Raw genomic sequence first — 15804 nt, 5'->3', positions numbered from 1 at the left:
TTCCTGCAGTCAGCATGCCAATTGCACGCTCCCTCAAAACTTGAAACGTGGTATTGTGTTGTGTGACCAAACTGCACATTTTAGAGTGGCCTTTTATTGTCCCCAGCACAAGGTACACCTGTGTAATGATCATTCTGTTTAATCAGCTTCTTGATATGCCACACCTGTCAGGTGGATGGATTATCTTGGCAAATGAGAAATCTTCACTAACAGGGATGTAAACAAATTTGTGCACAACATTTGAGAGAAATAAGCTTCTGGGATCTTTTATTTCAGCTCATGAAACATGGGACCAACACTTGACATGTTGCCTTTATATTTTTGTTCAGTATAAAAAAAAGTATACGTCTGTTTACCTTCTAGACTTTGGAGTACACCTAGACACACGTTTCCCATTCTGGCAATGACGTGTGAAAAGCCCAGATGTAACGATCTCCTTTCATTCCTTCATTAGAGAGGTCACATCAAACTGATAATTGTTGTCGTGCCCATCTAAAGAGCCATTTCCCACAAAAGAAAATCTAATTATTTTTCATTCTGTTACACATTATCCGTCTATTTCGCCTTATTGGCACCTCGGTGACAACGAACGACGTCCTTCGGGAAGGTCACATTTTGTCACTTGAGTTTTCTTTGAACTTTCGCTTCAACTGGGGACTCATAAACCACGGAGAGCTGTGTCCATATAAAACGGTTTCCCAAACCGCTTTTCAGAATTTGCTCTCCACGGAGCTGCCTGGATAGCCTATCATCGAGGTCACAGTATGGATAACGTGTCTGAGGATATTGCTAACATGGATTGTGACATTGAAGTTGTTACCTCGAAAATGCTCTCTGAATGGGATTGGAAGACGCAGGAAAGGGCTTTTGGGAACGGGCATGATTCTCTTGAGTCCACCTCACCAGAATCATCATTCGATTCGATGTGCTCTTCGCCCGAGATGTCCTCAAGCTCAACTGGGCATCAGAGCTTCGGAAATGTATCCTATGGCTTACCAGGACACAGCCCGACTCCGTGCGCAACGCTGAAACAAACCAAACCAAAGATGTCGACCAAGAGACGCATGAAGGCGAGCGAGAGGGAGAAGATGCGAATGAGGAGCCTAGCAGAAGCTTTGCACCAGCTCCGCGACTACCTGCCTCCAGATTACAGTAAAAGGGGACAACCTCTGACCAAAATTCAAACTCTCAAATACACCATTGAGTATATAAATGAACTTTCGGACATCCTCAACCACGCATAATGATGTGCGTAAAAGCTGGCCACGTTTTACATGATGCGTAACGAGGCCAAACTATTTGGTATTCGGTGTAGGCTATTGTCAAACTTTTTTTGTTTGGAAAACTATTTTTGTTTTGTTAATTTTGATACTGGTGCTATTATGGATGATAACTTAATTTCTCATATTGTATTTAGAATTGTTCTGCCCCTGATCTGATGTAAATAATTGTTATTCTGTGGGGACTTGACTTGACCATGTAATTTTCTTTTATGTGAATAGGCTATTATTGTTTTACATTATTGACATGAATTAAACAAACATTATAAACAAAATGTACATTTGGGGCCAGATTAATGTTATTTTCTTTTAACTCTGTGATGCCCATCATATTCAAATAGTATGGAGAGGATTCAAACATATATTTGAGGTTAGTATTATGCCAATATTGTCCTCTTTATTTGCGATGTTTTCATCATATGACACAGGCAAAGCATAGGTCTGCATGACATACACTGAGTATACCAAACATTAAGAACACCTGCTCTTTCCATGACATAAACGGACCAGGTGAATCCAGTTGAAAGCTATGATCCCTTATTGATGTCACTTGATCCACTTCAGTCAGTGTAGATGAAGGCGGGGAGACAGGTTAAATAAGGCTTTTTAAGCCGAGACAATTGAGACATGGATTGTGTATGTTTGCCATTCAGAGGGTGAATGGGCAAGACACAAAATGTAAGTGTCTTTGAACAGGGTATGGTAGTAGGTGCCAGGCGCACCGTTTTGTGTCAAGAACTGCAACGCTGCTAGGTTTTTAATGTTCAACAGTTTCCCTTGTGTATCAAGAATGGTCCTGAGTCTGTGCACCGACGAATTGAGTTTATCAATAAATGTTCACAATTGCATGGCAAACATTTCACCAAACATTTGTTCGAAATATAAATGTTTCCTCTACCAATAAGAAGGTGCAAATTCTAAAGCGGGTATTACAAGAACAGCGGTTTTAGCCAATCAGAGAGCGACTCTATTTCCTGTGGGCGTAACTCTCACTACAACGTATCCTTCACGAAAAATCTGAGCCTTGGATGTAATCCGTTCGGCTGATGCCGCCATTTCAAAGCTAGATATAAGGACAGGGTATAGAATATAATTTTTTTTAAACATATTTATTTTCGCAAACCTTTTTATATTTTCATTTTATTTAGAGTAAGTATCTCTATTTAGTTGTATTTCTGGAACTCAATATTTTTCACTACCAGTGAGGTAAGCCATTGCTTCTGCATATTTTACAGCAACATCATTCTATTTATTCATTCCAGACCTCCGTATTTATCTGATGTTTCTATCCAGATTTGAACAACCACTGCACCTATCTGTTTCGTTATAAGTGTGATTCAGACAACCTTATCGAATGAAGGATTATAGACATGAGAAAGGTATCCTACTTTTTAATCAGCTTTTCTTGATAAGTGGAACATATTTCCCTGTTTATTACCTCACCAAAGCACCAAGTGATGTGCGCTTTCCACAGATGATGGTACTGTGCCTATTGATTTTGTGAAGTCGTGCAGAAGGAACATTGTGCACTATTTAAAATAAATAAATAAAGGCTATACACATTTTTCAGTAGGAAGCTAAAATAAAACATAAACCTTCCATTAATATTAGATTCTCATGGTCACAGTCTTGATGGTTGTGGGTGTAGGTAATGGCATTTGTAATCAGCTGCAGCTATGTTTAGTATATTTCCATGACGTTTGTCTGGACATAGCCTCCTAGGATATGTCAGCTATTGCATGTAAACAATGACAATCAGTTATGTAGGCTATTGTTGGAAATAACAGCATGTTTATTGACCCGTGGCAGGTTAATGAATTATAATCATTGAACTGCTAGTAGTGAATTGAAGGAGTTGCCTTTGACAAATGTTGTTTCCCTAGGTGTCCATAACCTGAAGTTAAATTGATATCCAAAGTTCTTATAGTACCTTAATATTACTTCTTATTATATATATATATATATATATATATATATATATATATATATATATGCAATTTAAGCTGGGCACTCTCCAAATGAGATGGTGCTGAATCACTGATGATAACTCAACTGTAATTTTGATAGCTGGATATCGTTTGTGTTTGCAAGATAGATGAACAGATTAATGAAGAATTGATGAGATATCGGGATGAATTTCCACACAAATCAATCAGAAACTCCATGATTACCAGCTTTATATCTCCCACAATTGCCACAGTATATCACAAGCCTCTGGACAGAAAGACAGGCAGACCCCCCCATATCTTTCATCTTGCCTTGGTCTGGTTCCTTGAGGCAGATTCTAAAATGTCACCACACAATGCAGTAGTGAGATTCTTCACTGTATGTTGGTGCAGGCTGTTCTGGAACTCCAGGCGTGTGAAATGTCCATCAGCTGTGTTGTGGTGTGTGTGTGTGTGTGTGTTTGTGTGTGTGTGCCCCTGTCTTCTGCCCCATAGCCTACCCCATCCCCCACTCCTGCCTTTCCCCTACTCCAGCCTTTCCCCTACTCCAGCCTTGCAATGGTGCAGGTGCTACATTTTACAATATGCCCAGGCCTTTGCACTATAAATAATCTCTCACGACCCCAGTTTTGGCCCCAGCTTCACTCCATGCAGCCACCGTGCCTAGCTCCTAAAGCTCTCATTGGCTTAGGATTCACTCTCTCTGTGTTCGTTTGTGCATGCTCCCGAGTGGCGCAGCGGTCTAAGGCACTGTATCTCAGTGCTTGAGGCGTCACTACAGACCCCCTGGTTCGATTCCAGGCTGTATAACAACCGGCCGTGATTGGGAGTCCCATAGGGCGGCGCACAATTGGCCCAGCGTCATCCGGGTTTGGCCGGTGTAGGCCGTCATTGTAAATAATAATTTGTTCTTAACTGACTTGCCTAGTTAAATAAAGGTAAAATAAATAAAAATATGCACAACTCTGCCCAGCCATAAACTGGCACTCTCTCTACGAATGTCCAGGTTTAGGTTCAACCATTGACTGAAAGGGATTGCAACTGGAGCAGGGATCTTTGAAGCTCTGTACTCCCACTATGTCCATAAACACAGGCCTTAGTATGGATATCTAGATATCTAATAACCTTGAATCAAAGGCTTAGTATTGGGAGTTTCTCTGCTATACTGAACATGGATCATGGTAACTCATGATGTCAGAAGTTACTCAGAATGCTCTTGTGCTGTACTGTGTACTGTTGCTAATCAGCCAGTAGCCAGTCTTCACATCTAAGAGAGAAGCTGACATTTGTCCACATCATGCTTGATTACCTTGTAGTTGTAGGCAACGCTTAATTTATATTTTCACTTATTTATTTAGTTTTAGTACAGAAAAATATCAGTTTGGCCTTTTTTCTTCCTTCAGTGGCATCGTGATTACTTATTTCACTGAAATGTGTTAGTTATAACTCTCAAATGTGACAGAAATATGCAATTATCTTTCACGCAGTGTTTTTTGCCTCTTTTATATGGTTATTTGGCTGATTCAAATGTTCATTTACATAATTAATCAGGATGTTGTTGTGGTCTGTGTGTCGCTTCAAATATTTAATATTCCAACACATGTTCTGTCAAATTAAAAACCCAACAAAAATACAGTTTAGTGCCATACAGTAAAATGTCCATTGTAGTAATTTTTGTGGTAATTCTTTTTTTAAGATGATGAAGAGGTATGTATTAAGCAAGCATGTATTTTCTATTGCCAACCTTTAGAAATTCTATTCCTCCCAACAAGAGTGTTGTAACAACCCCTTCAGCTACAATAGTTTCATTAGGAATGTGTGAGACTCCTGTAGGGTCTCTATTGTGTAGAAGCCTGTGTGACCTATCGACTTGTACCCTAATTTGAATGTGTTAAAAGGCTGTCACTCTGAACAGATGGTAGATTACATGACAGCTTAAAGGGGATGACGTCCCCAAAGCGTTGGTGTACGAGCGATTTACACACAATATCAAAATGACTATAGGTTGTATAATGTATGACATACCCATGAATGTATGGGGCATCTGTGTATTACTTCCAATGTGAGGAGGGGTCATAGGCTCAGCTCAAGGCTAAGCTTCCAGCTCAGGTTGAAATGTTACACTTTATGCAAACCTAGATATACTGTACTGCTAGCCATGTCGTGACTATGCTCATAAGTTAACATCATCTGTTCTGTTATGAAAACTGTCATGTCAATGTTATGACAGTCTTAAAGCCCTTTGAAGCATCGTTTAAGATGACTGTGGTAATCATTGCTTCGTAATCCACTACATATGATGTCTTTCTTTCCTTGTAGATGGACGCAGATACAGAGCAGGTGACGGACAACACAGAAACTTCCCGAGATGCATCTGAGGAGCCCATATCAGAAAACAAATCCAGGTCAGTCATGTGACTAGATCTTCTCAGGCTGCTATTGGTCAGTCATCATTACCCTGTAGAATGTAACACTACAGTATGTCCCTTTCTTCCTCTCTACAGGGGTCGTGGTGGGTTCAAAGGGCGTGGCCAGGGGTTCCGGATTGGCCGAGGAGGCATGCGTGGTGGGCGGGGCCTGATGATGAAAGGATTTGGCCCACCCGGACGAGGCAGGGGGGATAGAGGACGGGGTGGGGACATGAATGGGTTTGGACCCATGAGGTAAGGAACTGATGCTTCTGTATGCATGGGATGGTATCAGTGTTGTGTCAAAGCCAGGGAGCTGAATGAATGACAGGTATTCACATGCTATTTCTGGAATTCATTTTCACATTTCTATTGTTTTTCTACAATGCGTCTGACTCACACCAAATGACTCATTCTCCCATGATGCCTCTATATGCCTGCAGGAGAGGGATGGGGAGGATGCGGCCGTACCCAGACATGAGGGGCAGGAGAGGAGGGAGGGGCGCTCTGATGGGGAGGGGCGGTCCGATGGGGAGGGGTTGTCCGATAGGGAGGGGAGGGCCTATGGGAAGGGGCGGTCCTATGGGGAGAGGTGGACCTATGGGCATGGGTCCTCCTCCACCCCCACCCATGCACCTGAGAGGCCCCTACCCACCAATGCACAGGTAAAGCCTACCAGTATAGCCACATACGAGTCACTCAGTAGATATCTTGTCATCCACAATATCATGGATGTCATCAAGAGTGTTCATCAGTCCATCATTGATAAACGATCATAAATCAAATCATATAATGTCCTTGGTGTTAGTTGGTGTTTTTAACTTGCTCTTGAAATCACTGTACCCTTCCTACCATAGACACGGCCCCCCTCCGCCTCCCCCCCTGGGCCACCCTGGCTTTAGAGGGCACCCCCCATACCCCAGAGGAAGAGGCATGCCCCCCGGACCTCCACGCCACTTCCACCCCAGGGGCCCCAGAGGGTAAGATGTTTGTTAACATGTACATCAACCACTCACTCCATTCCTCCCTCCCTCCCTCCTTCTCTACAGCTCTGTTATAACACATACAGCTTGTCTCCTCTTTCTTCCCTATGCCCTCTAATTTCCCAACCTCTTTTTCTCAATTGATGTGAATCACATTTAATGCCTCTTCTTCGCGCTTAGCAATGGTACGGTTAATCAAATAGTATCAAATGGTGAATGACAATGGAAAAAAAGGTTAAGAAAACATGAATAAATCCTCGTAAATCTTAAACCCTGCTCAAGGTTTTGGACCCACAGTTTTAAATAGTGCATGAAAGAGATTTGTGATCAACACAGTGAGTAGCTGAAAGGGGGAGACCCTCCAGTGCAGTGGAAGAGATGAGAGGGGGTACACACTGCTATCAGAGTGTACACCCTGGTGGCAGAGCACGAGAATCCAATGTGTGATTTTATCCTTTTACACAGCTACCACAATGGACCAGCTTCTCCTCCTCATCACCCCCCACCTGGCAGAGGCCAGAGGTGGCCAGGGCCCCCTGGTGGCCGACGGTTTTAACGCAGCCTGCCCTAAAATAATACAGTAACAGAGAGCTTTACAGTCTTTAGAAGGGAGCCTACTGGGCTGGGGTGGCTAAACTGAGCTAAGAGCACCTTAATATGTGTCATAAAAAGAAGACCCCCTTTTAAACATCCTTATGGAACACCCTGTAGCCAAATGTCTGGATATTGATATCGTATACCGGAGGAGAAGATGTGAATCAGCAAGTGGACACTTAAATGCCTCAGACCTTAACAGTATAAAAAGGCATTCTCACTTTCATTGTAACTTTTGTTATTAGAATAAATGTGCTCTTGGTATTAGGTCAAAGTTGTATAGTATTGAGAGAATAAAAAGTCCCAAAGGGATGATAAGTGTTGATATTCAAATCCCTTAATGTCATGTGGTCTTGTGGTGGTCACTCTGTGAACCTTAAAAAATATCTGACCCTAATAAAGAGAGAAATTACACATTGTGTATGAGTGAGAAAGAAAAGAAGGAGAGATAGAAAGAAAGAAAGCAATGTGCAACAGCCCTCAAGCACCAGTTACTAGCACTAGTTTCTTACACCTTGGACCTCCCTAACTTTCCCTTTTGTTACATGGATATACTTTTGTATTACAACTTCACCAAGCAGTACACAACTACAGCAAAAGCTGTTTAGACTCACGTACACATTCTTAAGTGAAAATACAATATTTTACATGTCAAGTATTCATGATTCTTTTACGTTACATTTTTATATGATTAATGTGCAGCTATTTTAAGTTAATGAATATTGCTATTTGGAACAATTCATGTTTGTGTTCAGCAATCTATATTGTGGAATGACTAAAGAACATAAATTGATACTATATTTAATAATATAATAAATATTTAGGATATATACTAGCAGCATTTACAGTATATTTGAAAGCAAATTACGAAACAAGTAATTGCTTCAGTTTAGTCTAAGATACTTACTATTCAGTGTGTTAAGTTTTGAAGTGTTATCATACGTTATTCTTACTGTAACTGACATAACTTTGTGGATTTGTGGATGTACTTTTGGAAAACAGTAAACAACTATGACGTAGTCGTGAAGGAAAAAAATAAAAGTAAAACTTAACTGAACTGTTCTTTTTATTGTTTTTTTAAAGTCGAAGTCTGAGAGTCAACTTGACACAACATGACTGTAATTGAATAAAGAGAATGGACAACAATGTTATTATACTATAAAGATACACAGTGGCTACACTGCTGTTGTTATGATAATGATACCACTCAGACAATTGCTGAGTTATCACTGAAACACAAACAGCACATTATGAATGAATTTTCTTGAATCAGTTTTAATGCTATTTATATTTTTGCTGCACACATACACATATATTATGCAACACTGATGCATACCTTGACATGAATGTTAGGTCACATTGTCATATTTTCTAAGATGAAGTTGGAGGACCAAGAACCCTTATGGGAAAGTCTTAACTGTAAAAGTGAAATGGGTCAGAAGAGTTTGGAAATGATCACACAGAAATAAAAATATTTTATAGTCATGCTGAGGGCTGAATGCTACAATAATGCACACCATAAATGACTTGAGAAAGCAGTGCAACTATGCAGTAATGTTATTCTGAAGAGCACTATATGCAGTAGATATGCCTTTGACACATGGAACTCTCTGAATGAGCCAACAAACCCGACCAGGTGAGGTTTGACCAACGGACACGCCACTCTAGAAATGTACCGCACTGAAATGTTTCCTCCGTCTCAATAAAAACTCCCAGACAGAATTCCAATGGTAGTCTGTTTAAAAGGAGGACATTATCCCGCATAGGAGTTGTAATCTGCCAAATTCACAATGTAGAACATGCTGTAGTCGCTACCATAGATCCCAGAGGAGGACAAGGGATTGAGTGACACAAGCACATCCCACTGTTCTATATCTTTGATAAACATTTTTTACATAAAATATGTGTTCTCTCTTGATTGTCATTAGTTCAAATCTACCCCAGTCTGTTGCAGTTGCATGTAAAGGTGCAACACCGACCTCCTCATACATACAGTAGACTTGAAACTCAAATGAGATCAAGCACAGTTTATTATCAGCATATTGTTACACTGTTATTTTACTGGCTACAGTTTGGTGCCACCCTTCGAGTCATTAAAGATGATAAACACAGAGGTATTACAAATAAAGTGAATAATCCAGTTGTTATGGATTTATTCTGGCTTTGTAGTTTTTACATGATACAATGTCTAGATTCAATGCGGAGGTAATGCAGCCAGTTAGAGAAAGGTAATGAATATATGCAATCATATGGACAGACATGTATTATTAATGAACAGTACATACTGCTGTCAAAACAAGCATATGGCATTACTTTTGAAAAGCAGAAAAAGTGCATACTCAATGAGTCATTTAGACACACAGCAGGGCCTTGCAGGCTGCTGAGGGGAGAACGGCTCATAATAATGGCTGGAACAGAGCAAATGGAATGGCATCAAACACATGGTTTCCATGTGTTTGATGTATTTGATACCATTCCACTAATTCCGCTCCAGCCATTACCACGAGCCCATCCTCCCCAATTAAGGTGCCACCAACCTCCTGTGACACACACACACTGTGCTTCAGAAAAAAACAGTAGGCAGGTGTTGCACCTTTCCCCCTCTGTCCATCTCTGTCCTCTTCCTATGAACCAGTGCTTCTCTGCTGCCCTCTCTCCCAGTCTTCCTTTGGAGTCCCCTCTGCTTCTAACAGTGATGATGACAGACTGACTGTTGTTGTCTCCAGAAGGGGGGTTTAGTGCTTCTGAAGGCAGCAGACCCCAAGAATCAACCCACCCCCCCTTCCTAACCCCCCCACCCTAAATTGAGACTCCTCTTGTGTCCAAATCCCTCCCCTCCCTCCCTTTGAATCTTGGAGATTCTCTTTTACAGGAAGGAAATGGAGAGAAAGTCTGGAAGCCGTGGTCAATCTACATTCGGTTGAAGCAGGTGAGGCAGAAAGGAAAAGGGAGAACATGCCTATTGTTTGTGTTGTCTTTAGATTTATTTTGTAAATTAATACAGTAATGAATGGCCTTTTAGGTACAACACTATGGTAAATCTTACATCCAAACATATATGTACATAAAGGATACAAAAGCACACACGGAGCCATAAGCAAAGTATATATATTTATCAATATGATAATTATGGTAATAATGATTACCATATGTAAATTACAGAGTTTAGGTCTGGGTTTTGTTAATTGTTGATTGATACGTTCAGTCAATGAGGGGGTTCGATTAATCGCGCTCGTGTAGGCGTGTTTTGCATCGGCTGAAAGTACATTGTATTGGATTTGGAACCGGGCTGCCTCCCGGGCGTGAGCCAGGGGCCTGTTCAAAGTCCACGGCGAAGTCCGCTCAAAACAAAAGTGACGTAATTAAGCACGTGTAGTAATTAGTAGGATTCTGTGTTTTCCCATGCAAAAGTGATTGCTTTGGATAAAAAATAATTATCTGCCTTCCCAATGAAGGTAGTTAGACAATTCAAACATTTATTTTATGGAAAATATGTATGTTTCTGTACGATGCACCATGCTGCCTTGTCGACAAAATTACGGAGCGGCACATATTACTGTTCGGTTTGAGAATGGCGCTCCTCCCTCCCCGCGTTCGCTCGATGACGTGACTGGCCTTTGCCCGGTGCCCTGCGGTTCAGCATAAACTAATCCGCCCAATCATCAATAGATGATTTAAAGGCCCAAAGCAGCCGTTTTTATATGAATATTAAATCATTTCTCGTTAACAATTAAGTACCTTACTGTAATAGATTCCCATTCAAATGGGCAAAAATAGCTTTTTAGCAAAAACTTTTCTCAAGGAAGAATTTTGCTAGGAATGTCTGGGTGGAGAGGGGAAAACTTAAAACTAGTCGTTATTGGCAGAGGTTTGGAACTCTCTTTGTTATTGGTCAAGTGGCAATATGTAACTTTTTGGGCGACGACCAAATTGACATAGAAATGTGAGTTATAGATCTATCATTCTACTTGAAAGCAAGTCAAAGAAGCGGTATAGCTGTTCTATGTGAACTATTTCTATGCTTCCTGTTCTTACATTTTGGTTTTGTACACCAGCTTCAAACAGCTGAAACAATATTTTTGGTTTTGGAAAGTATATTCACAGCAGTTTAGATAGTATAGTGTAAAGAATCATTGTACTATCTTATTTTGTCACATAAACTGAAATTAGGCGAACTACACTGAACAAAAATATAAATGCAACATGTAAAGTGTTGGTCCCATGTTTCATGAACTGAAATAAAAGATTCCAGAAATGTTCCATACACACAAAAAGCTTATTTATTGTTATGTACAAATTTGTTTATATCCCTGTTAGTGAGCATTTCTCCTTAGCGAAGGTAATCCATCCACCTGACCCGTGTGGCATATCAAGAAGATGATTAAACAGCAGGATCATTACACAGGTGCACCTTGTGCTGGGGACAATTAAATGACTCTCTAAAATGTGCAGTTTTGTCACACAACACAATGCCACAGATGTCTCAAATTATGAGGGAGCATGCAATTGGCATGCTGACTGAAGGAATGTCCACCAAATCAAATCAAATTGTATTTGTCACATGCACCGAATACAACAGATGTAGACCTTACAGTGAAATGCTTACTTACAAGCCCTTAACCAACAATGCAGTTTTAAGAAAGAATACTAAAAAAATACAAAAAATACATTAAATAAAAATATAAAATAAGAAATAAAAGTAACAAATAATTAAAGAGCAGCAGTAAAATAACAATAGCGAGGCTATATACAGGGGGTACCGGTACCGAGTCAATGTGAGGGGGTACCGGTTAGTCGAGGTAATTGAGGTAATATGTACAGTGGGGGAAAAAAGTATTTAGTCAGCCACCAATTGTGCAAGTTCTTCCACTTAAAAAGATGAGAGAGGCCTGTAATTTTCATCATAGGTACACGTCAACTATGACAGACAAAATGAGAAAAATAAATCCAGAAAATCACATTGTAGGATTTTTTATGAATTTATTTGCAAATTATGGTGGAAAATAAGTATTTGGTCAATAACAAAAGTTTCTCAATACTTTGTTATATACCCTTTGTTGGCAATGACACAGGTCAAACGTTTTCTGTAAGTCTCACAAGGTTTTCACACACTGTTGCTGGTATTTTGGCCCATTCCTCCATGCAGATCTCCTCTAGAGCAGTGATGTTTTGGGGCTGTCGCTGGGCAACACAGACTTTCAACTCCCTCCAAAGATTTTCTATGGGGTTGAGATCTGGAGACTGGCTAGGCCACTCCAGGACCTTGAAATGCTTCTTACGAAGCCACTCCTTCGTTGCCCGGGCGGTGTGTTTGGGATCATTGTCATGCTAAAAGACCCAGCCACGTTTCATCTTCAATGCCCTTGCTGATGGAAGGAGGTTTTCACTCAAAATCTCACGATACATGGCCCCATTCATTCTTTCCTTTACACGGATCAGTCGTCCTGGTCCCTTTGCAGAAAAACAGCCCCAAAGCATGATGTTTCCACCCCCATGCTTCACAGTAGGTATGGTGTTCTTTGGACGCAACTCAGCATTCTTTGTCCTCCAAACACGACGAGTTGAGTTTTTACCAAAAAGTTCTATTTTGGTTTCATCTGACCATATGACATTCTCCCAATCCTCTTCTGGATCATCCAAATGCACTCTAGCAAACTTCAGACGGGCCTGGACATGTACTGGCTTAAGCAGGGGGACACGTCTGGCACTGCAGGATTTGAGTCCCTGGCGGCGTAGTGTGTTACTGATGGTAGGCTTTGTTACTTTGGTCCCAGCTCTCTGCAGGTCATTCACTAGGTCCCCCCGTGTGGTTCTGGGATTTTTGCTCACCGTTCTTGTGATCATTTTGACCCCACGGGGTGAGATCTTGCGTGGAGCCCCAGATCGAGGGAGATTATTAGTGGTCTTGTATGTCTTCCATTTCCTAATAATTGCTCCCACAGTTGATTTCTTCAAACCAAGCTGCTTACCTATTGCAGATTCAGTCTTCCCAGCCTGGTGCAGGTCTACAATTTTGTTTCTGGTGTCCTTTGACAGCTCTTTGGTCTTGGCCATAGTGGAGTTTGGAGTGTGACTGTTTGAGGTTGTGGACAGGTGTCTTTTATACTGATAACAAGTTCAAACATGTGCCATTAATACAGTTAACGAGTGGAGGACAGAGGAGCCTCTTAAAGAAGAAGTTACAGGTCTGTGAGAGCCAGAAATCTTGCTTGTTTGTAGGTGACCAAATACTTATTTTCCACCATAATTTACAAATAAATTCATTAAAAATGTGATTTTCTGGATTTTATTTTCTCAATTTGTCTGTCATAGTTGACGTGTACCTATGATGAAAATTACAGGCCTCTCTCATCTTTTTAAGTGGGAGAACTTGCACAATTGGTGGCTGACTAAATACTTTTTCCCCCCACTGTACATGTAGGTAGAGTTATTAAAGTGATGATAAACAGAGAGTAGTAGCAGTGTAAGGGGGGGGGGGGGGTACTTGAAGCTCTCAACCTGCTCCATTACAGCCCCATTGATGAGAATGGGGGCGTGCTCAGTCCTCTTCTTTTTCCTGTAGTCCACAATCATCTCCTTTGTCTTGATCACATTGAGGGAGAGGTTGTTGTCTCTGACCTCCTCCCTATAGGCTGTCTCATCATTGTCGGTGATCAGGCCTACCACTGTTGTGTCATCGGAAAACTTAATGATGGTGTTGGAGTCGTGCCTGGCCATGCAGTCATGAGTGAACAGGCAGTACAGGAGGGGACTGAGCATGCACCCCTGAGGGGCCCCCGTGTTGAGGATCAACGTGGCGGATGTGTTATTCCCTACCCTTACCACCTGGGGGCGTTCCCTCAGGAAGTCCAGGATCCAGTTGCAGAGGGAGGTGTTTAGTCCCAGGGTCCTTAGCTTAGTGATGAGCTTTGAGGGCACTATGGTGTTGAACGCTGAGCTGTTGTCAATGAATAGCATTCTCACATATGTGTTCCTTTTGTCCAGGTGTGAAAGGGCAGTGTGGAGCGCAATAGAGATTGCTTCATCTGGGCAGTATGCAAATTGGAGTGGGTCTAGGGTTTCTGGGATAATGGTGTTAATGTGAGCCAAGACCAGCCTTTCAAAGCACTTCATGGCTACAGACGTGAGTGCTACGGGTCGGTAGTCATTTAGGCAGGTTACCTTAGTGTTCTTGGGCACAGGGACTATGGTGGTCTGCTTGAAACATGTTGGTATTACAGACTCAGACAGGGAGAGATTGAAAATGTCAGTGAAGACATGCTCAGAGTACACGTCCTGGTAATCCGTCTGGCCCTGCGGCCTTGTGAATGTTGACCTGTTTAAAGGTCTTACTCACATCGGCTATGGACAGCGTGATCACACAGTCGTCCGGAACAACTGATGCTCTCTTGCATGTTTCAGTGTTACTTGCCTTTAAGCGAGCATGGAAGTAATTTAGCTCGTCTGGGAGGCTTGTGTCACTGGGCAGCTCGCGGCTGTGCATCCCTTTGTAGTCTGTAATAGTTTGCAAGCTCTGCTACATCTGACAAGCGTCGGAGCCGGTGTAGTACGATTCGATCTTAGTCCTGTATGGATGCTTTGCCTGTTTGATGGTTCGTCGGAGGGCATAGCGGGACTTCTTATAAGATCTGGGTTAGAGTCCCGCTCCTTGAAAGTGGCAGCTCTTCCCTTTAGCTCAGTGCGGATGTTGCCTGTAATCCATGGTTTCTGGTTGGGGTATGTACGTACAGTCACTGTGGGGACGACGTCATCGATGCATTTATTGATGAAGCCAGTGACTGATGTGGTGTACTCCTCAATGCCATCGGAAGAATCCCGGAACATTTTCCAGTCTGTGCTAGCAAAACAGAGCTGTTGCTGTTGCCAGAGAATGTAATGTTAATTTCTCTATCATAAGCCACCTCCAACATCATTTTAGATAATTAATTCCTGGAAGCTGAAAATGTCCCAGTTCTTCCATGGCCTGCATACTCACCAGACATGTCACCCATTGAGCATGTTTGGGATGCTCTGGATCGACAGAGCGTTCCAGTTCCCGCCAATATCCAGCAACTTCGCACAGCCTTTGAAGAGGAGTGGGAAAACATTTCACAGGCCACAATCAACACCCTGATCAACTCTATGCGAAGGAGATGTGTTGCGCTGCATGAGGCAAATGGTCTGACTGGTTTTCTGATCCACGCCCCTACTTTTCTTTTAAAGGTATCTGTGACCAACAGATGCATTTCTGTATTCCCAGTCGTGAAATCCATAGATTAGGGCCTAATGAATTTAGTTAAATTGATTGACTTCCTTATATGAACAGTAACTCAGTAAAATCTTTTAAATAGTTGAATGTTGCGTTTATATTTTTGTTCGGCATATTAGAGTTTCAGAAACCAGGAAATGGCGGAGTGATTTCTGCATAGTGCAACATTAACCAATTTACTGCATGGTGATATCACCATGGAAAGCCAAAACTCCCACCCACGCAAACCTGCTGATCAGAAGGTCCTGTGTAGTTTGTATTTGACCAGCAACTATCAGGAAATAACACTGATCACATTTTTTCACACTTTTACAGTGTTAGTTTCATCAGCTGTTGTACAATATG

General features: G+C 41.6%; 2 protein-coding genes across 2 annotated transcripts; both read left to right on the top strand.

Annotated features, from left to right (window-relative positions):
• Window positions 1-764: 764 nt before the first annotated feature.
• msgn1 (mesogenin 1) lies at window positions 765-1244 on the top strand (the record flags this gene model as incomplete). The annotated part of the gene is made up of 1 exon (XM_084149478.1): window positions 765-1244. One exon carries the CDS (start codon window positions 765-767, stop codon window positions 1242-1244), a length of 480 nt encoding a protein of 159 aa, XP_084005604.1.
• Window positions 1245-2610: 1366 nt separating this feature from the next.
• LOC311106781 (uncharacterized protein) lies at window positions 2611-8228 on the top strand. The gene is made up of 6 exons (XM_084149167.1): window positions 2611-2659; window positions 5546-5631; window positions 5731-5889; window positions 6078-6299; window positions 6492-6614; window positions 7083-8228. Exons 1-6 carry the CDS (start codon window positions 2651-2653, stop codon window positions 7171-7173), a joined length of 690 nt encoding a protein of 229 aa, XP_084005293.1. The 5' UTR covers window positions 2611-2650; the 3' UTR covers window positions 7174-8228.
• The last annotated feature ends 7576 nt before the right edge of the window (window positions 8229-15804 follow it).

The sequence above is a fragment of the Coregonus lavaretus genome (genome assembly GCF_964263955.1).
Source record: "Coregonus lavaretus genome assembly, chromosome: 31".
Classification (NCBI taxonomy): domain Eukaryota; kingdom Metazoa; phylum Chordata; class Actinopteri; order Salmoniformes; family Salmonidae; genus Coregonus; species Coregonus lavaretus.
The sequence above is the reverse complement of the archived record's forward strand: the minus strand, read 5'-3'. Positions and strand labels throughout refer to the sequence as shown.